General features: G+C 45.1%; 1 protein-coding gene across 3 annotated transcripts in view; it reads right to left on the minus strand.

The window, feature by feature from the left end:
- Nucleotides 1-25,463, minus strand: part of LOC135899336 (core histone macro-H2A.1-like) — a 77,867-nt gene extending 52,404 nt beyond the window's left edge. The window contains exons 1-4 of one of the 3 annotated variants that reach the window (XM_065428574.1): nt 25,142-25,462; nt 17,772-17,878; nt 10,080-10,385; nt 8,913-8,987 (exon numbers count right to left, since the gene is read on the minus strand). In XM_065428574.1, coding sequence (XP_065284646.1) covers nt 8,913-8,987; nt 10,080-10,385; nt 17,772-17,878; nt 25,142-25,313 — 660 coding nt within the window. In that variant the 5' untranslated portion in view covers nt 25,314-25,462. Of the gene's footprint in view, nt 1-8,912; nt 8,988-10,079; nt 10,386-17,771; nt 17,879-25,141 lie in introns of all 3 variants that reach the window. The other 2 variants (XM_065428573.1, XM_065428572.1) reach the window with 2 other exon arrangements.
- Nucleotides 25,464-27,427: the final 1,964 nt, after the last annotated feature.

The raw sequence follows: 27,427 nt of genomic DNA on the forward strand, positions 1-27,427 counted from the left end.
TACTACAGATGGAAGTAGCTGTCTGATTGGTCAACTAGTCTGGCGTTTCCAGCATACGAGGTAGCAGCCGGTGAAGTCTGATACGTCATGCTGGAGATGCTAAGATCACTAAAGTTTTACCCTGCACTTTAAACGTGACCCACAGCAGCGCAAAACTCAGTTGCTGCTGCAGCGCAAGCACACGAGTGCACGGCGAGCAAGGGCTTCTTTGTTTGTCGAAGGCCCAAATGCAACACGCTCGCTACAGTGAACCCGAACTATATATAGGCCAGCATGCTGCGAGCTCTGGCATTCCAGCAGCTGTTCCAGCAGATCTGGCATGCGATAGGACATGTTCTATTCCCACAGCCACATGAGACCGTAGAGCATCGAATTTTCGCCAATGTAGCATAACTGCACCATGAGTGGATCGTGTCGGCGTTAAGCCGGACTGCGCCTTTAGCTTGGCCACACCAATTTGTTCTTCAAGCAGAGGCAGAACGCATCAAAGCTCTGCTGTTGAACGAAGACAACCAGATAGAGAAAACCAGCTGGACTTGGAGAATACTTACCATTAAAAGCACATTGCGGACACGCAACGGCGTTGGCACAGTGCACGACAGAGCTGGTAAAGTATACCAACTCTGTGGCTAGCAGTCATGTGGGACCTGTTCGGTGATACACGAAATCGGTATACAAGCAAGGGAAGCAGGCAACCCGGGCACAGGTTCTCTACAGACTCCAAAGTACGTCCCTTCCAGCAACTGGTAATGGTGGCGTTTTATTCAGTTTCGGGAGAGGCTGCTAGGGGGCCGAGCAATGTAGACATACCTCACATGAGCATCGGCTTTTCACCTCACAGCGACCGTCAACCTCTACATTTCCTGGAAGTAACCATCGCCACAACTGCGGGAAGTCATTTGGATCATGAAGAGCTCAACTTCTTGGCAAGTGCTTCCATATCCATCCATAAAATGCCACATTTCATGCCCAGTTCGCCGGCCTCATCACTGGCAGGAGCAAAAAGCCACGGTGCTTTAAGACGCACGGCAGGCTGTCCGTTGAATACATGGCCGACCAAAAATCATAGATGACATGCGCTATCTTCACCACCTGACTGCAAGCCTTCAACATGAGCATGCGAAGAGCAGGCAAGTCCGTGTGCCTTTTCGTGGACAACTGCACTGCCCATTGTGTTGATGCCACTTTTACGAATGTCCGACTGGTATTTTTCCCACCGAACTACACCTCGGTCCTTCAGCCTCTCAACCAAGGGGTCATCAGAAGCTTGAAGTGTGCCTACCGTCAAAGGTTTATTCAGAGGATGCTGCTGAACATCGAGTACAAACACACGATGGAGGTGGACCTTTTCATGGCCCTAGAGATGGTTGCTGCAGCATGGATGACAACGAAAGCAAGCGTGATAAAAAACTGCTTCGAACAAGCAGGCTTTAATAACCAGCATGCGTCTGCTGCATCATCAGAGTCTGAGTGACCAGCAGAAGGTGGAAGTATGTGTGCTGACGCGGGCGAACTTTCCACACTGAACGAGGCATGGGATGCGCTTCGGTGTGTGGACGAAACTGTGCCGGACGGCTTGGGTCTATACGACTTCCTGTCTGTTGACGATGACTTGGCCGTCCACAAGGAACTAACAGATGATGCCATAGTCAGCAGCACGCGCGGCACTGACAGTGATGATGGCGACGAAACCGCGACCAAGCAAGCGAGCCTGTAAGATGTGCTCGATGCACTCGACACCGTGCGGTCATTCCTCGCGTCGCACGATGAGGACGTGGCCATACAATTCCAAGTTGTGAGAATTGAGTGTTAAAACTCCTCGGAGGCCATGGACGGCAGACCGAGATTACAAATTTTTTCAATAAAACAGGAGTTCTCTGTTATGTAGTACCTTTCTTGTCTGCCTTCTTTCATTTTGGCAATAACGAAATTCTCGCGAGAACAAAAAAAATTGCTATCCCCTACGTTGTTATTGCGAGGTTCAACTATATTAGGAGTTTGGCGCGTAACACCCCCTGGGTACTGCACACCAGGCACATGTACAAGACGTCCTCAGTTATCATTTTTCAAGGTGAAGAAGTACCCTACTACACAAACTACTGGAGTACTATGTACAAATTTCTTCTGTACATGAAGAAGATCTAAGTGTGCGAAATCTGCCAAGAAGACAGCCACAGGGGCGACGTGTGCCACATCCCGAACGAAAAATGTTGTAACCCATGCGGCAAGCAAAACCCACTAACAGACCATGACTGTGAACTAGTGTGCGCTATCTGCAACGGCAACCATCTCTCCGGCCCAAAGCAATGCAAGAAGCGTTTCCAAATCCCCTACATCATCTGACAACGACAATGACAAAAACTCTCGGCGAAAGAACAGAACCCCCCCCCCCACGAGGGCAGGCAAAGTATATAGCAAGAACGTCGATCGAAGCAGTACAGCAAAGAAACCAGTGCAAGCTTTTTTTTCCCCGGAGGACTGAGCAGCAGGATCCGATTTCAATCTTGCCCGAGACTAAGTTCAACTCAGAGTACCACCAACTCCGGTGGGTCATCGCGGAACCGGTCGAACGCCGGGAGACGAATGACCCCAACTAACAGCGCTCCACAGGTGAGCTGGGCTAACATGGTCTCTTCTCCCAATGCTCAGTATCCTAAGATGCAGGCTCTTGAGACAGAACTCCAACAAATGAGGCAGTTAATAGAACAGAGAAACGAAATCCCTAACCAGCAGGCAGAAATCACCCGACTACAAAAAAGACAACAGGAGCACAGTCAGACGCCGCGCCCCACCCACCATCTACCATCACCACCCACCACCACCCACCATCTACTCCCTCGCACAACACCACAGCACCACCACAGAAACGCAAGGCAGAAGAACATACAGACAACTCTTCAGATATATCCCCAAGATTCAAGAAACTCGAACATATTGCTATAATGGGGTGCGTTTATTTAAAGATGAATTGATGAAAAGGGGCCGTGCCGACACAGTGCTGCAAAGACAAGCGCACTTCGTTCTCCTCTTCTTCTGTTCTCTCTGTAGCTTTAGCGTAACACTAAGGGCTGAGCTTGGTGGCCCACAGAGACGTGTTGCTGTGCCCAATATGATTACTGAACTTGCCAACCAGATGCTTCAGCAACACCAGGAGAATGGTGCCCACTTGCAACAAATAAGCGTACGTCTAGACACTCTGGAAACCAGAACCACCAACCTAGAGTCCCGGGTAGCTGTGACCAAAGCCAAAGTCCGCCGTTGGCAGTTGACATTCCCCTCCTTAAGGGCATGGCAGCCAAACCCTACAATCACCCATCCCTATCCGAAATCTCTAAACCAACCGCAGAACCCCCGCCACCTCAACATGGCTCACACTCCTAACTACAAGATCTGGCAGCGGAACTGCCGTGGATTTTGCCGGAAACGGGGAAATCTTCAGCAGTTTATTCGGGGCAAGGAGGCCCTGGATAACATTGCCCTTCAGGAGACGGGAGGCCATGTAAAATTGGCAGGGTACAGATCCTATGCTTCTGGGTCGGATTCCACCACCGCTATTCTAGTTCACAGAAATCTAACAGCCATTAAACATGATATTGAAGAAGTTGAAATAGACCACATCTTTCTTGACCTCACCTCTAAACCTAAGGAGGATGGAAGCATATTCATCCTTAATGTCTACAGTAGCCCAAAGTGCCGACACCATAAGTTTGGAACTCTATTCAGGGAGGTTCTCAGAATCTCCCAACAACAGACCATATTATTATTGAGTGACTTTAACGCTCCCCACAGTACATGGGGATACTGCACAGAGGTGGTCAAAGGTCGTAATTGTTGGCTAGAAGCCCAACAAGAGGGACTGACTCTCATCACAGACCCCCAGACACCCACCCATATCGGGAATAGTGTCAGCGTTGACATCACTCCCGATCTAACTCATCAAAAAACATAGACAACTATGATTGGACTAATACAAAGGAAAGCCTCGGTAGCGGTTATTATATCACAGAAATCCACATTCAGGTGCGTCCACCCCGCAAGAAGGGCAAACGAGTCACGCTCATGAAATGGGACCGCTTCCGCCAGATTCGGGAGGCAACTGCCACCGAGCATACAAACGATCTTGAGGGCTGGATCGGGGGTCTAGGAGATTGCATGAAATGCGTCATGAGGGAGATCCCTGAAGATGATGCTCTGGTCGAGGTGTATAGCTGCCTCCTACACTTGTGGGAAGCAAGAATGAGCATGAAAACCTGCTGGAAAAAGAATAAACTGAACTGTACACTCTGCACGCACAAATCGTCATGGAAATCAAAGAATACGCTAACCAATTAACGAAACACCAATGGGAGAAGGTATGCGACACCATGCAGGGACAACTCGGACTAGCCAAAACATCGAACCTCCTCTGATATCTTATGGACCCAGATAAGAGTAAATTCGAGCAGAGGAAATACGTCAATAATACCACTCACTAATACCAGGGTACGGACGACGAGCTCCTGACAGAGCTCAGAGCCTGGTACATAGGCACAAGTGCACAAATTGCCCGCAAGCCATATGCTAGTCCGGAGAATCTTAACCTAGACGCACCCATCCTAAAGGCTGAAGTATGAGTCGTCTTGCTGAAACTCTGAACTAAATCTGCACCAGGCCCCGATGGCATAACCAGTAAGACCCTCCAAAAGCTAGACGACACATCTACCACTGCCCTAACACATTACTTCAACCGCTCTTGGGAAACAGGTTCTATCCCCCACAATGGAAGCATGCACAAATAATATTCATACCTAAACATGGTAAGCGACTACAGCTTGAGAACCTATGCCCAATCTCTCCGACTTTGTGCGTAGGAAAACTCATGGAGCACATCATACTGAACCACCTGCACATTGTTGCGGAGGACAACAACCTACTCCCAAACTCCATAATTGGCTTTCGTCCTAAACTTTCCATGCAAGACGCCATGCTTCAGCTTAAACATCAAGTTCTAGACCACGTATCCAAGAATGGTATCCGGGCTGTCCTGGGCCTTGATCTTACAAAGGCCTTTGACAACATAGTGCATCATGCTATAATAAAGCATCTGCAGTACCTAGGTGTAGGCCAGAGGATTTACATCTACAGCAAAGATTTCCTCAACCACAGCACAGTGGAACTAAGAATCGGGGAACTACAATCGGACAAGATCCCTCTCGGAACTCGTGGCCCACCACAGGGATCAGTCTTGTCCCCCTTCCTCTTCAATTTAGCAATGATCCGATTACCGGAACAACTTAGTCAGATTCCATATCTACACCACAGTCTTATGCCGATGACATCACCCCTTGGGTGGCTAAAGGTAGCGATGGAGATACAGAAACCACGCTACAGCAAGCTGTAGACACGGTTGAAAAGTATGTGACCGACAAAGGCCTCGCCTGCTCCCCACAAACATCAGAACTCTTCCTACTCACAACCCTAGAAACAGCAAATGCGACAATGGGCCACCCCCAGATATCACTGTGCAAGCCGGATAAGGCGTGATCCCGGTGGTGAACACCATCCGTGTACTCGGCCTCTTCATGCAAGCTCACGGGCACAACGGCAAAACCATTCATACTCTAGAAGCACGAGTCCAACAGATGATGCGACTCATCTCAAGAATTGCCAACTGACACTCTGGCATGAAAGAAGCCAATCTCATATGGTTGGTATAAACTTTTGTGCTCAGCCGCATCACCTACATCACCCCGTACCTCTGCCTCAAAGTGGCTGAGAAAGAGAAAATAGAAGGAATTATCCAAAGGGCCTAAAACAGGCTCTTGGGCTACCTATAAGAATGGCCAACGCTAAATTGCTAGCCCTAGGTGTGCACAACACCCTCAAGGAACTTGTTGAAGCACACTTTATATCTCAATGCGAAAGGCTAGCTCAGAGTGACGCTGGTCGAAACATCCTCCAGAATCTCGGCAGCAACTAGGACTCAATGCAAAGCACTAAGGTAGACATTCCTTACCATCACAGGCGCCACCTCAAAATTAATCTACTCCCTAAAAACATGCACCCCGAATTCCACAAGGAAAGGAGAACCGAACTGTCCAAAGCCCTACACTAGAAATTCCATGCCTTCAAAGACGTAGTCTATGTCGACACAGCACAATACATAGAACGCAACTGTATGTCTCTCGCAGTGATGCAATCCTCAGGTCAAATGCGTGCTGGTGGTTCAATCCGAACCAGGAGCACTGAAACAGCGGAAGAGGCGGCTATCGCTCTAGCAATAGCCTTTACACATTGTCATTACATTATTAGCGATTCCAGAGCAGCAGCACGCAATTCTGCGAAAGGTCGGGTCTCAGCTCTCGTAAAACACATACTAGACACCAACCAACACCCATGACCAATCCAGATAATTTGGGCACCAGTACACTCCTCCCTACCCAGCAACGATGCCGCCTACACTGCCGCTCGAGGACTCGCCAACTGAGCACCCAGACGGCTCAAGCTAGGATCAGAGAAGGATCGCATGGTCAGTTACCAGGAAATAACTCAGCACTACAGGTTAGTCAGGACAGTGTACACTAGCACACAAATGGCTTAACAAGCGACAAGAAGTAGCTTGGAGGCGACTTCAGTCGCACGCCTCCCCCAACCCCGTAGCCTATCACTACTACTACCCGGACCCATACCCTGATACATGTAACCATTGTAAGAAAAAAGCAGATCTGTTAAACATTATGTAGTCATGCCCAGCGGACAATCCCACAAACCACGAAATAAGTAATACTGAGCAGTGGAAGGTCATGTTGCTCAGCTCCGACCCTGACCTGCAGGCCAAGGTCATCAAGAGAGCTGAAGAAGCCGCCCGGGCACAAGAGCTCGTGGCTGCCTAACCACAAGGTCACCCGTCAATACCTTGTTTCCCAATAAAGTCTTTACTCACTCACTCGCTTCAGTTTCCGCATGAAAGATATCGATTTCTGTGAGCATTACGTGAAGCACCCACTCGGACTTAAAGCGTATAATTTTCCATAGAGGCTACTTTATGTCTGAATTATGTGAAACGGGGCTTTCTACATGGTCCATAATTTCATTGCAGTTGTCCTTTAAAACCTTTAAGGAGAAACACAGCTGCCGATGCAGGAGAAGCATACCTTCTTTGAACACACAAATATCAATCTAACGCGGAAAAAATAAAAAGAAAGGCAACTTGGAAGCACACGATGGCCACTAGCTAGATGGCAGCTATTGGGGGTGAGCTCCACCACTGGAAAAGCTGGCGCCACTGTCAGCGTGACGTGGCATGAGGGATCGAGTGGACACAGCGGCCGCGTCGGTTACTTTAGAAGCGCAGAAGAGAGCTTAAAACGAAAGTTTAAAGTCCCACTTGCACTGCGGTTCTGACTAAGTGGTGAGGCATTGCCGCCTTGGGCGTGTGCTTGACAACATTTGAAAGCACTATCATAGGTAGTGGCTGCCTTTGGAGGCGCGCAGCATGGTAGGCTACTGCTCGGTGCCGCAGTGCCAGACGTACGCAACGGAGCCCAGTGTCGACATAGCCCGGTGTCACATGTGGCTGCAGGGCAAGAAACTGCCTGAAGATCGGCTCGCAAAACTTAGAACCGGCAGACGGCCACCTCCTACAACTCAGGTATGCAACAACCACAGACGTGAGGAAGATTTCTGCTAAGGCACCGGGACTGCAAAGTTCGGTGAGTAGCAGAAAACTTGCACTGAGACGCTCGCCCGCCCAGCTAATGTCATGACGGTTTGGTCTACGAACTTGCTGATGCTAGATACTGGCAAGTTCACTGGAATGGAAAGGGATCGGTAAGAAGCACATTAAAAAAAGGCATGGCATACGGTCATGTTTGTGTTATGAATTAATGCACTGGATTACGAAAAAGTAGCAACGCGAAATCGCACAATGAGAAGACCGATAAACAGACAGTGCAACGCATCTTGAGAAATAATATTGAAACATCCAAGAATTTCGAAGAATAAAAAAGATTGAATCATCAAAACGGCACATCACAGTCGCTGTATGCGCCAAAGTCTTAATTTTGAACAGCTCTGATAGCATCCACACAACAATGGTTGCTTGTGTACTGTCAAATACTCATATTCTGCAGCCTAAATAAAGCTCACAGCACAATGCAAAAACGCGCTCGCAGCGAAAGCAAAATATTGTGTGCATACAGGCATGCAGACGCGCAGTTAGTTGCTGCGAACCCGTGCGATCGCTGCCTTGAGGCTTCATTCTGTTATGCTCCATTTGGTTATGCAGACAGCTTACTAGAAGAACATATTTCACATACGGTAGTTTGCTCTCAGCCTTTTCCTACCTTTCACGCAAGAAGCCGGTTCGGGAAACTCCACTGCGGCGACCGCGCGCAGTGGTGTTCACTGTACGTATTCGGTAAAAAGGTAATGTCTATAAACTATTCTGTGCTTTCTGTCTGCCGAAGATTATTATCTTGACAGTAGAGAACTTCCATCGTTTTGAGAGTACTTACAGAAATGTCCAGGAGGCCTCCCGCATGGTGTTTTTATTGAGTGCCGACAGGAGCGCACCGCGTGATCCCTCATACTACGCAAGGGAGGGGCTTCCGACAGATAGCAACTCCGTAAGTCCTCATCCCCAATACAGTTACATTTCATGTAGGCAACTTTTTACAGTATGTTAAATATCCCTACCGGCTGCGGCTTCAAGGGGCAACATCTTTACACTTCATTTTAAGAATGAGTTTCGGTGCAAGATACTACACAGCAAACATTTTCCAAGGTGCAGTGTCCTTTTCTGTCACCCCATCCATTAACTTATGCCAGATGCCGTGCAACTGTGAAAGGTAGCGCGAGCAATGTATAAAACTGACATTCAAAATTTACCTGCCAGTAATCTTAACAACAAAGCAAAATGCCAAGGCCCCAACCTTTTGGCCAAGGAACAGCTTCTTCTCTGACAACACAGTGACAGAAGAGTGCAGCTGCTCTCCACCAGCTGAGTCCTAAAAAGCAAAGAAACAAACATTTTTCAAGCCCATGTCATCAAAAAAAATTTTTAGGTAAGCATATTCACATCCATATTAACTTGTTAGAAACTAAAACAGGTTACCAAAACAACGCATATCTGTCAAGAGACACATAGGCTTCACAGGTCTTCCCAAATCATCATCACAGTTCACTAGCTTCAGGGACACAGTCAGGAACACTACTACTATTTAGCTGACAAGATCATTTACTCTGCAGCTTCTTCATGCAACATCCTACCTATCTCCTTTTCCTATGACATTCACTGCATCCAAGTAGCCAGAAAATCTCTTCGGAAAGAACATGCGGTGTAGTCCCACCTGTGTGTCTGCCCCTTTCCCCAATAACCTCACTGAGAAAAGTGAAGTGTAACAGAAATGACATACTATGGTATGTTATTGCTTCTGAAGTGCACTTCCCCAATGTCATATTTTTTTGTTACTAGTATTTGTGGCTCGAGAAACGGCATGTATACCTTCTTTTTCTTGTCATTCTGTGCAGCTAAGGACCACCACAGAGTTTTTATACAAAATAACTGTTTTGTTGTTCTCCTGTAATTACATATATTCTCAGGTTGTTCAAACAAACATAATCTGGTGCAAAACACTAGTTTTAACTGCTAAATTTTTTTTCTGAAGTGAAACTGGATCTGAATGGTTTAGCTGAATAAGAACACTGTTCAGAGGCACTTGCATTGATTCAAGAATATAGTACAGTATTCACAATGTTTCTACAATTTGACTGTGATGAACCCACCTCACTACTAGTGATGACAATATTCATGAAAGTATCATCGCTACAGCAAGTGTGTCTTGCACAAGAGCGACAGCTTGCTTATGGTGACTACTCACTGAAAGTTAACAGCAGCAAAATGTATAACAATGCACACATGCCAATATGTTTGACATCTTAACAACAATTCACTACTTAAAGAGATGCATGTGGCTTATAAACTAAAACACACTTTGTGAAAGACAATCTTTTAAAAAGGGGCAGGACAAACTGCCAATCTTTTTTGTCTTCTTCGACATAAACAGGAAGCCTAGCTACAAGCAATGCATCAGACACACCTTTCCTTTGGTCCCTTTGCCCTTCTCCTTGGTAAGTGATGATGGGGGCGGTGGCAGCTGCTTTTTGCTTGCTGCAGTGGCCGCAATTTTCTTTGGCGGTGGTGGCGCTGACATGGGCTTGGCAGCAGCCGGAGCAGTGGTGGCAGCCTGATGTGATTTGGAGGGCAGGTTGTCCACTCGCATTTGCGCCGAGGACTGGTGCTTGGGTGAGGGCATCACAAACTTGTTGCCTTTCTTCCGAACAAGCAGTTCAGGCTGGATGCGCGGCAGCACGCCACCAGAGGCAATTGTCACCCCACGCAGAAGCTGGGCACATTCAAAGATGAAGAAAAGGCAACAGTGGAACTTGTGCCCCCAAACACAGGACGTGTGAATGGTTCAGTAAGACACATTTTACTACCCCCCTAATATGCACCAACATGCAGTAAAAGTAATCTATGGCCTGTTTTCTTTACGAAGCTTTCTTTGCCTCTTCCTTCGACTTTTGTGCTGCTGCTGTTTCCTTGCACACTGCATCGGGGGGGGGGGGGAGAGAGTGTGTATATACATGGCAGGAGGGTGGCAGAGAGGAAAATGGAGGCCAGAAACTTGTTTGGATCTTTCCATTGTGTGGCATGTGCACAATGCCCTCTGGACCTCTCTGGGTGACCTGTGACCCCCCCCCCCCGCCCTCCTGTGACCTTTGACCCCCCTCAAAAGCATAGCAGAAACTGCAGCCTTTACCTTAGGACTAAGGTGCCACAATGCTTTCTGAAGCTCCCTAGGGGACGCAACAATACCCTCTGGGTGCCATAATTAGGCATGACCCCCCACAAAAGCATTGCAGGAGCTGCCACCCTTCGCCCTTGCCAGCCCTTGCCTCCTTGCTCATGCACAACAGAAACTACAGTCCAGGAAGGATGTAGGAATAATGTTAGAGAAGGAGCAGAGAGAGGTAGCAGGGAATGGGTACCACCAGATCCCATACTAACGAAGTCAGGAAACGGGTGAAACGGGGCACGTGGCAGTTCACCTAACATGAGGCAGCAGAAAGAAAATACATCACAAAGCATTGCTCATTTGGACTCTCTTCGGTAAATGAGTGAGTGAATGAATTACATGCCTCTCTGTGTACTACATGGACAAACGCAAGTGGTGTAGGCAAGGTAACATTTAACATCACATCACCACTGTCATATGTCTTCAACATCCCCTCTAAATACCGCCAATGAACGCAAACAGCACAGATAGCTTCACTTGCATAAATTCCCACAGTGTGTGGGATCCTCATGTTTCTTAATTATTAATTTATTATTACTATTAAATTATACCAATAGGCGCCTATGGCAAATAGCATGATTTTTCCTTTCAGCTTAATTACACAGAGCGGAAGACATATCTAGCATAACAAATTCGAAATGTCAATTAACTTCGTAACAAAAACTAATTATCTTAATACCTCAGCTTGTAGCATATGTTTATTAACTGACGAGGTTTCACGTCCCAAAACAACACAGGGGCTACAAGAGATGCCACAGTAAAAACTTTGGATTAATTTTGACGACCTGGGATTCTGTAACACAAACCAAAAAAATGTTATGCAAGTGTCTATGCAATCCACACATGTTGGAATGCAGCTGTCGTGGCTGGGATTCAAACCCACAACCTTGTTCTAAGTGGTAGAATGCCACAACCACTTTTGACCATCGTGACAGGTAGGCCCATGTTTGCACTAAAGGGCTCGAGCTTACCGCCCCTACAGGCCATCCCATTTTGCCAAATTCCCCCACAACTGTGCAATAAGATAACTACTATACTAGAATTTGTATTCACAACTTGCTGGCTAACCCACTCTGAAAGGTCAAAGCACACTGAAATGTCCCTTCTTAATTCGATTTATGGTAAGCAAGCAACACCTATACCCATAGATGGACAATTTAGAAGCTGCTGTCAGCTATATATTCATGAACAATTGTACTAGGAAGGTTTTACAATTTAGAATGGCCATTCTAGATTGTATGACCTGAGTCTAGGTCATTCTTGATGACCTAGACTCAGTAATTTATTTGTTCAATATTTGGTAAAAGCTAACAGCCACTGATTTGTGATGCAAGTTATGGGCACTTATACACACAAATAAGCTGCAAAGAAGGAACTGCATTTTAAATTAAAATTTTTTAGTGTGTTTGTAAATTAAGAAAAGAAAATGCAGAAGCAGAGGCCAAACAGGTGCTCAACAGAAGAATGGGATAGTCAACGAGCCACCACAATAGATGACAAAAGGAGCGAGCAGAGGACTCTGAGAAGAGTGCACAACAGGCATGAATGCATAAGAGAAACAAAACAGCGAATGGAACTTGTGTTAGACTTTGTAGAAGTTCAGGCATTCACACTGCCACTAAGTGATGCCACTGCAATTATTGGAACTTTCACCTCCCTCGCCTCTCATTTAATTGGTGTGGCCGTGGACTGTAAAACACTAATGCTTGGCCATCACTCTGCCCATGGTGGTTCAGCAGGCTGCCCCGCTGACCCACCTTTGGTGAGAATCAGGTCCCTGCTTCGCAGGCACTCTGTGCATGCTGCACAACATGAAGCTTGAGGAGACCCCATCAAGCCACTCGAAGGATGCGCACATTAGCCTTTTTGGCCAGCAGTGGCCCTCTGTTCCCCACTGGCAAGCTTAGTTTGTGAAGGTCATCGCTAGGCCCGCTTGTCCTTTCACTGTCTCGATGCAAGGCAGCAACTTCCCATTGTGTCTCGTCTTTCTGTATACTATTTCCCTTCCTGTTTCCACTACACTGGGGCTAAGTGGTCGCTCAAGGTGGATCCTAATTTGTATGTTCCACTGTCAGGGTGTGCTATACTCGGCCATCAGAATCAGAATCAGAATCAGAATCAGAATTTATTGTTAGAATTTGGGTCAAATTACATGTATTTAGTATGCATGTAATTTGACCAAGTTAAGAGCAAGGGCTGCTCTTAACTCGCCTTGTGCCACTTGTAGTGAGAATTGCAGAATTGTAATCATTTTTAGAACGATTTAACTCGGTAATTAAAAACAATATCACAATTCTGTAAACCACCTAATAATACATCTAAAGCAGAAAAAATGAAATGTTACACACCGCTTTCAACTTTACATCCAATTAGTGAATTGGACTTTTCCAAAACTCTCGTAAACATTGTAACAATTTCACATAAACTGTAAATTTATATATTGGATTTGTTAGTTTTAGATTCTCTAACAAATGCAATTTACAGAACTGCAATATCTGTTTCTAGTGTCTTGGTCTTGTAAATTTTATGCTTCTAACTTTTTAACCCCTTAACTGCCAACGAAGAGATAACTCACTATCACAATGAGCATCTGCTGGTGCCGATGATAATTTAACTCGTTGTGAATGTTTGGCAATGCTTGCAAATGTGTATATGTCTAGGTCCTTGTAATTTTGGCAAGAAAATAATACACATTGACATTCGCCATTTTTTTTTCACTTTTAAAATTTCTTTTTCTGCATTTGTCATGGCAGTTAAGGGATTATGCTTACCGATTTTCATCAATAGAAAAGAAATTCAAAGTCCTAAATCAAAATTTCACTTCCTATTGCTGCTATAATTTAATTTTGTCTCATAAATTCAACAAATTTCATAGAAATCGGTCAAGCAGTTTTTCTCAAAAAAGCATTTCTGCGTTTTATATGTATTTGAATAGGGAAAGAGGAGTTTGGTACTGAAATGAAGTTTCTTTCTAAAGGGGCCCTGAACCAACCCTCAGGGCTGGTGAAAAAACATTCCGTGGATGGCATATGCTGCTGTAAATATCTCAGCCAAGTTTTGCAGTCGTGCGCAGCCCGTGGAGCTTGCAAGCAGAGCGCAAAGTCACCTTTCTCTAAAATGCTCTCATTTCAACACAAGCCTGCTCCTCGGTCTCTTCTGACGCTTTGTTTCGCAACAAAGTGGATTCCCATACGCGGCTACTATTGACCAATAGCTGACATCAATGAAGAAGAGCGTTTGGATCAGTGTGCTTCTTTCTACTATCACTATGTGTATTTATTGACGAAGTTCAATAAACAGGTTGAAATAGGCGAAAATGTGTTTTCAAAATTCAATAATTACGTACTTCTGGAAGAAGCCAACCATTGTCTGCTCATGCTAAGCCGCGGCAGCCCGCGTAGAAAATAAACTTTAACCACCTTGCTTATTGGTGTCATAGCCGTTGGGTCTCGCGACTTTCGACTAGTTTTGAATGCTCAACTAGCCTCGATCCACACGAAACTTAAAGGGACACTAAAGCGAAACAATAAATCAGTTTAGACTAATGAAGCATTGTTTGAGAACCCTGCAGGCAGTCATTTCAAAGAGATGGTTTGATTATTAGATGAGAAAATGAAGGTCCAAGTATCAGTATTTGAATTTCGCGCCGAAACCCCAGCGCCGGTACGTCAGCGTGACGTCATGGATTCCAAAGTATGTTTTCGCATTTGGGCCGCGTTGGCTGAATAAAGGTTCCCGAAACCTGCCATGCTTACTATTTGGTTCCTTTAGAATGCAATGTAGTCAATCTGTACCGCTATATATAATTAGTAGGCCCTAGAAGATGCCATAAAGATCCATGACATCACAGCCCCCAGGTGCGGGAACCTAAGTAGGCGTCGCCACCCGTATTTCGTTCTTGCGCTTTTTCTGGCTTACCAAAGGTCTTATCGTTGTAAGAGTGGTGTTTTTGGTGTTGTAGAAAGGTAATTTACTGATGCAGAAGAAATCATTTTTCACTTTAGTGTCCCTTTAAGGTCAGACCATACTCACGCTTGCCAGCGTGCGCTCACTCGTGGCCGCTCTAGGTAGATGCCTTGACAGGCTTGCTTCAAGAATGCACAAGTTGAATGTGGCTACCATATGTCAGTCAAGCAGGTAAAGGACAAAGCCGGTCCACACCATGTAGCATGGTCAGACTGCAGCATATGAGGGCGAGCACGCACGCCAGGCTTGTCGTGCACAAAGCAAATGCTGTGCATATGCACTACAGTTGCATGTAGCTGCGGTCTGCTACGTAGCGTAGATACCGTGGCCGTCGCGGGGTGCCATGACGAGTCCATTGGCTTAGCGCACTCCGGCTTGCTAAGGACAACCACATTTGGCTTACGTTTGATGCATCGTAGGCACCAAAATCTGAAGTGGCGTCATCATTAACACCCAAAACTAAACTTTCACTGCGCGCCACGGTGACATTTAAAAGGTGGAGCATTGGGGGTACGCCCCACTCTGCTGTAGGCTTCGCAGTGCAAGGCATTGAGAAGAAGGAGTGGAAGCACCGTGGAGGCCATGTTTGATTGCCAATAACTCCACTTCTGTTGAAAGCACTGAAGTACTTCTTGTGGTAAAGTATTTCTGAAATAGCCTATTTTGACTTCAAATGCCTTTCTCTACTTCGATAAAAAGTGGTTGAGGGCCCCTTTAAGCCCTAGAGCCACAATACTAAAAGTTTAGTAAAATCCATGCATAAAGAACATTCCTGCTACACACAATGAATTAGTAAGTACGCAGAATGCACAGAAAACAGCTTCAAAAGCCACGTGGGTTCCCATAGAGAAGCATGGAAAGAGTGCCTGCCGCATGCCTCTAATCGAGAAGTCATCTTGTGGAAAAATTACTAGTGCCTTCTACTATTCACAACTCTCAAAAAGCTACTCTCACCCTGAGAGGAGGTTTGCTAAGCCAGAAAAGATGCAAATACGAAAGACGGGTGGTGTTTCCCCTTTGAAATTCCTGCACCAGCCTGCTGTGACATCATGGATTTTGAGGGTATCTGCTTGGGCCTAGTTAATATTTTATTGGTAAAGATGAACTACATTGTATTCTAAAGGAGCGTAAGATCGAATTTAGCAATGTTCAAGAACTTTCACTGATCTATAGCCATCCAAAAATGATATAACTTTGAAATCCCCAATGTCACACGCTGGGGCTTCAGCACAATGTTCAAGAAATTAAACTTTGGTCTTTATTTCTGCACTGTCGCTTGGGGTGCAAGTATTTGAAAATGTTTTAGCTTGTTCTGTGAAACAGTTTAGTGATGTCAGCTCATACAGAGATGTCATGGAACCACTGTGTAGTCTTTGGCTGCAGTAATAACAGAAAGCAAAAGCTCTTGGCTGCACAGAAATGTGATGTGTATCAACAGCCGCAAAGTGTGGTTATGAATTATTTTCATTACAACAATTCCCACTTGATAAAGAGCAGCGGTGTCTGGGGATTGCCATCGTGAATTGGAAAGAATTTCTCACCATATCGTCGCTTGATGCGTGAACTGAAACTGACTGCTCATGTGCAGTGAACTCGAAGCAACCAAGAAACATCTAAGAGCCTATCACGAGCATACCTGCATCCAGCCTCGAGTATCATTCTCAACTTTGCTAAATCTGCATTGGGCGTCCTGTATGAAGCCGATGGTGTGGCTCAACACAGCTATGATGGTGACTGGTCAAACCACATGATACATAAGCTTTGTGCTTAGCACCACCTCTTTGCTCTGCAAAGCAGTAATATCAAATGGACACCACATTGAAGAAATGCACCGACTGCTTAGGAGGACATGATTTTCGCAATATGGGTGGATGCATCACAGAGGATTAGCTAAGCAAGAAGACTGAACAGAAAAATCGGTAAAGACACTGTGCAGAAATTCCCACTACGTTGAAATAAATCCCTTCAGTATGTCTCACAGAATATTTTAAAACATAGCCAATGTCAAGTCATACTAAGTAGACCGTGCCAGTCCACCAGCAACTGCCACCAATTGTATACCTAGCAAGCACAACGGAGTATTCACATGCCACCATATTGCGTACACAATGTCGTGGCGCTGAAGGAAAGGCTCGCCATCTGCTCGTTGCCGGGCCTTTCCTCCTTACCCAATAAAAAGGTCTGTAGGATGTAAGTCTGTAGGATGTCATTAAAACCAGTAAGATTTTAATGACAGCAGGAGCACCGCACAGCAGCTTAAGCAAAAGCAATGAAGGGGTCATTTTTCAGATCACTTGCCAATGGTGCCTATCAACTCCAGTTGTCTCTACTATACATGTATTATGCAAGTGGAAAAGCTAGGAAAGCAAGGACACTTCTGAGGCTTTAGGTATCAATTGAGGGCAACTCGGCGTACATGACATCTTGGGCACTGTCACAAAAGAAAACAGCATCTGAATGACTGCTTCACACATGTGCATAGGTGATATTTGTACTAATTCCTCATATTTGTTTTCAATGTCACATTACTTTTGATTGTGTTCATAAATATTTTATTCAATGGTCATGTATCTATGTAATTCCTCCCCCCCCCCCAATGTTTTCACCTATGTCAATTTTGCAACTGCATAATAAACTAAGATATAATTCAGCACTTATCCCATTTATTTTGTTTCCTTTTTTGTCCCCATGTTAATTTCATGCAGTCAATATGTATACAAGCTGACTGATCACAATACTTTTTTTCATTCATACCAAGACATTTAAAGTGAATTTTACTTAGTGCATAATTAAATTAATAAATAACGAACATTTTACTATTGATGTTTACGAAGGTCACTAATTTAGTGCAATCATGTGCAGCCACCAAGTATCATCATGCAACAAGCAACTATAATTGCTTATTTAACCTGCTATATAACTGCACTCATGGTGCATAAGATTGCACATAGAATTCTGAGGACCTACCTGGTGCAGCTCATCGTCGTTGGCGATCGCCAGTAGGATGTGCCGCGGCGTGACGCGGTTTTTCTTGTTGTCGCGTGCCGCGTTTCCAGCCAGTTCCAATATTTCCGCTGCTCATGAAAGAAAAAAAATGGATGTGGAGTCAAGACAATCATTTAGTGTCATTTTCAAAGTGTCTGCCGGTTGCCGGTTCAACTTAATTATTAGTACTACTTTCAGCTGTGAACAGAGTCATTACGTGCACAGCTCTATTTTATAACTGTCAATTTGCTCAGCACGCACTGGCCCTGATTCGGCTATAGATTGCGGCAGCAAGCTTTAAAATACGAAACACGTCGTCATACTCCACATAGTAAATGACTCTGCAACTCCAGTCACGAGAATTCTCAGTGCACTGCAGTATCAAACATATTTCTCACTGCACTGCAATATTATACTCTGCTTCATACATAGCAGGTAATGCTACGAAGACTAGAGAGACTTCTCTCACTGTCTATTATGGCAACTAAGAAATAGCCCAATATGTACGAAAGACAAGACGTAGCTATGAGTCGCATAATTCGATGCAACATTAACTTTTGTACTTTTTATGTCACGAACTCTAACATATTTGCGACATGGAAAGCATCACAAATCTAAACCTGTTTACCACTGTATGAGTGGAGTGACACATTTCTGTAAGCAGCAGTCACAGCACACAACTTACACTCATGACCACAACATAGTGCATCACATACAGGTAGCAGAAAGATGCACAAATAATACGTGATTTGACAAGAGCTTACATCCACAAGGTGTACTTGGGACATGTGAAGTATTTATTTAGTAGAAAGTATAGCAAATCAAATACAACTGCACCAGTGGCGTAGCCAGAACTTTTTTTTTCGGGGGGGGGGGGGGTGCTTCCACCACCAAATACGACTCCTTCCCCTTTCTCTCTAATATATATATAGAGAGAAAAGGGAAGGAGTCCTATTTGGTGGCGGAAGCACCCCCCTTCCCCCCCCCCCCGAAAAAAAAAAAGTTCTGGCTACGCCACTGGTGCAGTTGTATTTGATTTGCTATACTTTCTACTAAATATATATATATATATACAGATGTACACCAAGCAAAGGCAAACTCCCCGGATAAGAATGCTTTAACAACGAGGATGCACGTTTTGCAGCCACTTCACATCAGAATATGCTATCATCCTTATGCTATTTTTCTTAAATTATGATATTGAAAAAAAATTTAACTTCCATTTACGAATTGATGCATTTATATCATGTATGTCGATGAGCTAGCTGGTACAAGACATGGAAAAACAAAGTGTTAAAAACAGGGTCATACAAAAACAAGACAGCACACTATCGTCTTTCTTCTTATTTGCAGACCTGACTTGTTGCAGCCCAAGTAACAGTGGAGATCACCATTGCTTTCCAGCCAGACCTTCTAGTGAGCGATATGACCAAGCTTTCATTTTTTTTTTTAAGTTTGCATGGGTTGGGAGTGGTTCAGAGCGCGTATATACATGGAAGGAGTGTAGTAGAGAGGAAAGAAGACACAAGAAACTCGTTCGGACCTTTGCAACGCATCGATATGCACAATGCCCTCTGGAGCTCCCTGGGCGTTGATCGCCACATTAACCTCTTGACAGGTGTAATTATCCTTGACTCCCGGGAAAACCACTGCATAAATTGCAGCGCTTACCTTTCCACTATACCCAAGTCCTGAGGGAAACCAGATAGAATGGTAGAGAGGAGGCAGAGAATGGGTAGAACCAATGCAGTCATGAAAGGAGTGATAAACAGCCTTGCCACTCTTCGCTAGCAGTTCTCATACAAGGGGGGTGGGGGAGGGGGGAGGAGTGCATAGGGAAAAGGTGCACGAGAAGGCAAGGAAATGCTACTGCTGTAGACATGACAGTGGTTGCTGGGAAACTGGATAAACTTAATTTCTAGCTATGGTGACATGACAACCCCTGCCTCCCCCTTCGTACTTTCCCTTTCATCCATGTCGCTCTTTGAGAGCCCACTTCCTGAAACTTCCTATTCCGTGGGGAAGAGGGGAGTTTCGTCGTAAAATTTCGGGAGGTTTTGATTTCCCCCCTCCCCCCCCTCCCTGGCTACACCAATGGGTTTGGAAGTACCTTGCGATCATGGTATTGTAGCGAACGTCATTCTTCACATCTTTTATGCGCATCCCCTCCTCCTCGAATTCATCACTCCCCTCCCCTTCTTAACATTCTTTTGCTTTAGTCATCGTCACACTCTTCATACATTCACCGGTTTGTTGAACGGTGCGGCGGCCGCTAACATTCCTATAGTTCTGTTTCCACGTGGACTTCAAGGCCATTCTCCTACCTGCCCTCCCACCTGCTTGTTGTGGCGGTTTCTTAGCTTCTCTGGTCCAGCTCGTCGGTCCTTGATGTATTTTGCCATGCGCAAATCAGTGTTCTTTTAAAGGGACACTAAAGGGAAATATTAAGCTAAAGTGATAGATCATTACTCGAGAATCTCTAGGGCATCAATATTATCATGAACAGAGCCTTAATAATCGAGAAATTTAGGTAAATGCAGGACATGATTAGAGACTCCTCCGGGCCATTCAAGCACTTGCCCGATGACGAAAGCACTCCTCAGTTAAATTCTGTCACTAGTACTCAATCACTCGTTGCAAAAAACATCCTTGTATTGTATTACAAGAAGAAATAAAATTCTACTTGTTCAGTTCCATTTCATTTTTAGAAAACGAAATTCATTGAAATTACCCTTGGCAACGATGCGGGCAGTCAAAAGGTTTCGCTTTTGCTCGACTCTGCGCCACCCACGCTTTCGCGTTTCAGTAATTTTGTTATCGTGTAGTGCTGTGCTGGTTTTGCTGGCTCGCGAAACTCGCACAAACTGCAAGTGGCAGAGAATTCAACTTCCACGTGATGTCGCGAGATGCCCGAACGGTCTTCACCACTTGACCAAAAAGCAGCTGCAGTGGCGAATCCACCATTCCAACTTGGCTCGGTACCGCCGTCTGACGGGCAACGTTTTACTCATAGATGGCAGCAAATGGTGGTGATGGCGTGTGCAACGTCACCACTCTCCCGTTTGGGTGGAGGGAGATTTGAATTTCAAAAAACGTATTCAGACCCTTCAGATGCAATTTTCTCGGAAACTAAGTCTTTTCTTGGCAAGAAACAAGCCTTGCGAGGTTTCTGTAACGGTATTTGAACAGTCGACGTCGACTTAGTATTTGCTTTTGGTGTCCCTGTAAAGCGAAGCTTTTATTTTTTTGAAAGTTGGTTCAGAGCGTGTACATACATGTAAGGAGCATGGCAGAGAGGAAAGAAGACGCAAGAAACTCGTTTGGACCTTTGTACTGCGTCGAGTCTGCACAATACCCTCTGGAGCTCCCTGGGCATCAATCGCCACATTTGCCTCTTGACAGCTCTAATTATCTGTGACCTCTTGCAAATATTGCAGTGCTTACCTTTCTACTATACCCAAGTCCAGAGGGAAGGTAGATAGAATGGTAGAGAGGCGGGGGGGAAGGAGGCAGAGAATGGGTAAAACTGGCGCAGTCATGAAACGACTGAATAACAGCCTTGCCAACCTTCGCTAGCAGTTCCCATACAAGGAGGGGAAGGGGATAGGGAAAATGTGACTTGAGAAGGCAAGGAAACACTACTACTATAGACACATTCGTGATTGCGGGAAACTGGATAAACTTAAGCTCTAGGTACAATGACATGACAACTCCCTCCTCCCTCTTCGGACCGCCACTAGCCCTCGCCCTGCTTTCACATCCAAGGTTTCTCTTTTATCTATGTTACTCTTTTCGAGCCCACCTCCCGAAAATTTTTGTTCCATGGGAAAAGGGGGAGGGGGGTTTCATCCGAAAATTTCGAGGGGCAGGGAGTTTCGACCCCCCACCTGGCTATGCAACTGTACTGCGAAATGGGTAGAGTTAGACGTTTATGGCAGCACTACTTGCCTAGCTTCTGCATTGGTGCCTGCTAGATATGAAACAAGAGTATCGAGCACGGCTTGTGTAGAACCATTATGAAACAAACAAATAACGAAAACCTCCTTAATCTAAAACAGCATGGTTTCAGGCAAGGACTTTCCTTTATAACCCAATTAACAGAGTTCGCTAATAAAGTTTGTGGTATAGTGGACAGGGGGGCTCCTGTGTTGATTTAGTGTTTGTAGCTTTTAGAAAAGTGCTTGACATAGATCATAAATTGCCTATCCACAAACTATATTGCTTTAATATATGTGAACAAGTGATCACATGGATTCAGAAATATCTTTCCTTGCGGTTACAGTACGCTGTGATAAATACTACAGAATCTGATGCCGTGCATGTAACGTCCAGTGTCTCTAAGGGCTCAGTATTAAGCTCGTCGCATTTCTTTAGGGGTGTGCGAATATCCAAAACTTCTGAATAACAAATCGAATAGTGTCCTATTCGATTCAGTCTTCGAATTGAATAGTCACTATTCATAAATCTGAATATTTTTGGAATACTTTTTTAATATTTCAAAACGTCAACTGCACTCAAGTAAACATAAAATTGGAGCAAAAGTACGGTAAGTTTGCACCCTCGCAGGCATAGTATAGACATAAAACGTAAGAACTTGTGTAGTGGAGCAGGCTAAGTCGATTAGGTAGCCACACTTTACGGGCTGTACAGTTACAATTTGCACTCTGTGAAGAGCCTTGTGCATGTGAAGGAACTAGTTGTTTGCTCCTAATGTTCCATTTGTGCTTTTAATAAACAACGCTACATAAAAGTGTTTTTCCAAACGTGAAAGAAGCCCGCGAATACACGCAAAGTGCCTGAAGCGGCCAGTTGCACAGCAATTTTGCAAGCATTTGCAGGCTTCTTTCACGCTCAGAAAAACTTTTATGTAGCACGTATTGAGCAACAGAAAGCTGTATCGGGAGTTTTTCATGTTACTCTACAATTTTCTCTTTGACACTTTTCATCTAATTATAATATTTGAGACCTGCCGTGGCTGCTTAGTGGCTACGGTGTTGGGCTATTAAGCACGAGGTCGCGGGATTACATCCCGGCCATGGCAGCCGCAATTCGATGGGGGTGAATTATGAAAACACCTGTGTACATAGATTTAGGTGCATGTTAAAAAACCCCAGGTGGTCCAAATTTCCGGAGTTCTCCACTATGGCATGCCTCATAATCAGAAAGTGGTTTTGGCAAGTAAAAGCCCATAATTAAAGAAATATATATTTCAGAAGCTGATTAATCAATTAAGACGAATTATCTAATTAGGCGGTATGAAAAAAATAAGTTGAGTACCTTCAAGCGTCTGCAAACAACATTACCTTGGTTCTGTCCAGCTACGTGGCATTCACATATTTTTAAACTCTGGCTAAAGTTAGCTGGGGCACCCTGTATGATGTAACAGGTTCTCCATTGCAAACTGTTTTTAAACTAAAGTAATTAGAGGTGTTTCTCACACCCCCTATCAATTGGCACAGGCACATTAATTTCATTGCAGTGAGGGCACGCTAAGTATTAGGTTTTTCACATTGAAACATGAAGATATTTCCTTAACAACCCTGTGACCGTCCATACAAAAGCTACATCAGGCCAATTTTAGAATACAGGTGCACTGTATGACCTACACCTATAGGCAACGACCAGGACAAAATTGAGAAAATCCGAAATATAGCAGCGCAATATGTAGTCGACAACTATACAAGAAATCTTAGTAGTACTGCTACAAAATGAACATTAGGATGGGAGCTTCTAGAAAAAGGAAGTAAACTATGCTTAAAGCTTTTTCATAACATATTTCATGTGCAAACTGGAATACAGCAGATCTGACGGTATAGTTCTGCAGAAACCTGCAAGGTGGAGAGTAGTAGTTAATTAAGGGAAAACTGGACATTCACTCGTTCGTAGCAATGAATTACTACTCTCCACCTTGCAGGTTTCCGCAGAACTATTACGTCAAACGCTTGCCTTTGCTTCGAGTTGTTGACTAATTCGACTTCACCCTGCTATCTGCTAGCCTCCTGGTTAGCTCAGATGGTAGAGCGGTTGCCCCAGAAATGCAGTGGTCCCCGGTTCGAGTGTCAGACCAGGACGAATTTTTCTTCAACTGCAAGGCTTTTCTTTCAAGGAACCCGTATGGGTGTCCTTTGTAGCAACTGCTACGAATGGGTGGATGTCTGATTTTCCCTTAATTAATGGAATACGGCAGAATAAGTACATTTACCAGCCGCATTATATATAGAAATAAACTGATCATGAGCTCAATGGAGAGAATATAATAGCAGGACAAAACTCTGAAAAGGAGTCACCCCCCCCCCCCCCCCACTGAAGATAATTTTTGAATGGAATTGACTACCTGCTACAGTTAGTATAGTTGATAGTGAAGCTTGCCCCGGAGAGGCTACTTAAATCTTCTTTCTACTAGCAACTGCGACTGGTGTTTTCCGTTCAAATGGGTGGAGAATGCTATTTATATTTGAACAGTGTCATTGTATTGTCGCATGATTACATTTGGGCACTTCCGTATTTATATTACATTGGAAATTAGCATTGCGATTTTTATGTAGGATTACTTATATTCCTTTTTTTTTACATTTTGCTGTACGGTGTTTAGTATGCACTGCATTGGTTCATTTTGCTTGTAGCCACCCCACCCCGCCTACCTACCTACCCACCCACCCACCCACACACACACACACACACGCACACACACACACCCTACAATGCCTAAATGGCACTGTGGGTAAGAGAGTAAATAAATCGCCATGAAACAAAAGCTGGAGCACGGTCCGTTGGATGGAGCTTGCATCCGAAGCTCCGTTGAATGCACGCGGGATAGAAATTAAAAGAAAAACCTTACTTTCGCGGTTTATCAATGTCGACATGTCAACTGACATCGGCTTGCACGCATCAACCGACGCGGTCAAAGGACCCAGTTACAAGCAGAACTTCTACCGCATCGAAACAAAGGCTATACGTGAGCATCTGCTGGTCCGAAGAGTGCACGCCAGGGAATTTTACACATTTAAACAGACATTCGTTTATAAATACCGACGCCGTGCCACACACCGGCGTTCTGGTTGCAATGGGAGCAATTATCGTGTGCAGCAATTAAGCATGAACGCCTGAAGAAAATATAAACTCGAGCATTCTCGGCTAGGTCGCATGCTCACCAGTGCAGAAATCAACAAAAATATACTTTGTTACGCAACTGAATGTGTCCCGCGTGACACCGGTATTAAATGCAGACAGCGAAGGGAACGCTCACAACTCCAAACATGATCATTCGCAGCTCCGTCGAGCGCTCACTAGAGAGGATAGTCGGGGAATCTCTCTCCACAGCATCGCTTCGAACGCGTTCGCAATGTGCTCACCTGTAAGGTACTCGATTACAGCAGCCATGTAAACTGGAGCACCGGCACCGATCCTGAAGTGGTGGGTGCTTTTCCGGAGATAGCGACCTATTCGGCCAACCGGAAAAAGAACACCTGCTTTTGTGGACTTCGAAACTGCCTTGGATCGTTTTTTCCCTCCTCGTGATGACATCGTGAAAACTGCAATACACAACCGCACGGCGTGACAGCGTCAGCGTCCAGCTACAAGAGCCTACCAAAACAACCGGCAACTTCTAAGATCCCACCAACTCATAACTCTATGCCACCAACTAATAAAGGAGGCCAACGTTACCAACGTTGAGGAGGCAGGAGGCACTTCCCACAGGAAGTAAGAACACCGGAAGTTGGTCGAACTGTTCAACTAGAGCAACGTACAAGGGTGTACTGGACTACTGGAAGGTCGAGTGGAACGAACGGCGCTCTCCCTCTGAGGCGTCACCTGTGGAAAAATTTTGCGACGGCGCTGCGAGCGAATTGGATTGGGGTGGAGACGCGCACCGCGGCATGTTCAACGTAATTTCACTGCGGGCGCTGAGACTGATTGCGCGCGTTTGCTTTGATAATGGCGCTTTATTTCAACTGGAAATGTATATTGACACCTTTTTGCTACGTATACATATTTGACGCATGGGTTATACAACATGACCTCTTCAATTTTGCTGTCGTTGTCCAGTGCGTCAGTGCGTCGTCTGCTAGCGAGCGCGAGTCCGCTGCGCGGACGCTGGCGGACACCCAGTTTTTCTCGCAGAAAGTCTGTGCAGTAAATTTCTTTATGCTTTTACTCGCTTTGGTGTGCACGCGACTCTTGTAGGCCGCTAACAATTGTAGTTTTATCCAGTTGAACTGTTATTTTTAACACTGTTTTCTAAAAGTAACATTTATTTGCCACAGAAGCCGCCTATCTACAACATGAAGCTACGAGAGAGAGAGAGAGAAATAAACTTTAATGTGAGACCAGGCTTCTTGAGCCCAAAGGTGGGTGGCCTCCTCAGTCCAGGTAGCCATGGCTCGCTGCCGCCGCCCGAGCCCTGTTCACCAGCCGCAGCTGGCTGTCAGGGTCTTGCGTCACCAGCAGAGCCTCCCACTGGTCTTCCAATTCTTCTTCTGAATCCGCCTCTTTCTGCATGTTATCGCCTGGTGGCGATGATGATGGTGGTGCTTCTCGATTATTCCTACATCCAAGCACTATAATGGCGCATTTTGTAAGAAACTCTATGATATGGCGCATAAGGTGTTGGGCGTGTCCGGCGGGCAGAACTTGCAGTCTCGCCCTGCCCGGGTACATGGCGTGCAGCAGTGTTCCATGTGGGTAGGAATTCCAGCCTGTAGTCTTCTCCAGGTTACCGCTTGGTCCCTACTCATCGTCTTATGCGCGGGCGGGTAGCAACGCCTCTGCTTCCTGTAGTGCGCCAAGATATCCGATGATGAACGCATGAAGCTACGAAAGAAAATTTTATTGACATCGTGTCATACGCGCTCTTCTTGTTGGTCGATTATCGATCAGGGACAATGATCAAAGAAAACAATATTACAGCGAAATAAACTAGGTTTATTGACTGCGTGGTACGAAGAGATGCAGATGGCCACTATATAGTTTCTAGGTAAATCTAAGGGTACATAGACATATATCAAAAACATACATGTAAGAGAAAAATTATCAAATATTCTAAATGCACTGATTGAAAAAGTGTTAATTCCCGACCGGAATACGCGTGTTTCTTTTAGAAGCTGCACCAGCCCCATGGTGAACCAATCGACTTTCCAAGAAAAGGAATCAAGGCAATTATTGGATGCTAATATATGAACAACAGTGCTAGGGAAAAGATACTGCCTATGTTCTCAGACTGAATCGGGGAGACCAGGAAGTCTTTACGAACGTAATCTCCATGGCTTAATTGTCGATCTCTTTCGGTGCCAGTAGGTTGGCTAAACGAAGTAGAAACATATAGTCTAATCGAATAGTATTTGCTATTCAGATTGTATTCGACTTCAGAATTCACTATTAAAAATTATCGAATAGCCGTACGTTTCCATTCGAATTCAACTAATAACAGCACTTTTGAAGTCCCGAAGCTTCAGCGGCCGATGCAAGTGACGGCTCTTAATTATTCCGAATTATTGTGCAGCTGGACAGCCGTGGCTGTTGCACAGAGGCGCACCATGTTCCTGAGAGAATTAACGCACGGGTGCTAATCGATTCTGCTTGACAATTAAGCTCGTAGATGTCATTCAATTTAAACGCCCCGTTTTGGGGCAGCCTTTCTG

The sequence above is a fragment of the Dermacentor albipictus genome, chromosome 1, assembly GCF_038994185.2.
Source record: "Dermacentor albipictus isolate Rhodes 1998 colony chromosome 1, USDA_Dalb.pri_finalv2, whole genome shotgun sequence".
Classification (NCBI taxonomy): Eukaryota; Metazoa; Arthropoda; class Arachnida; order Ixodida; family Ixodidae; genus Dermacentor; species Dermacentor albipictus.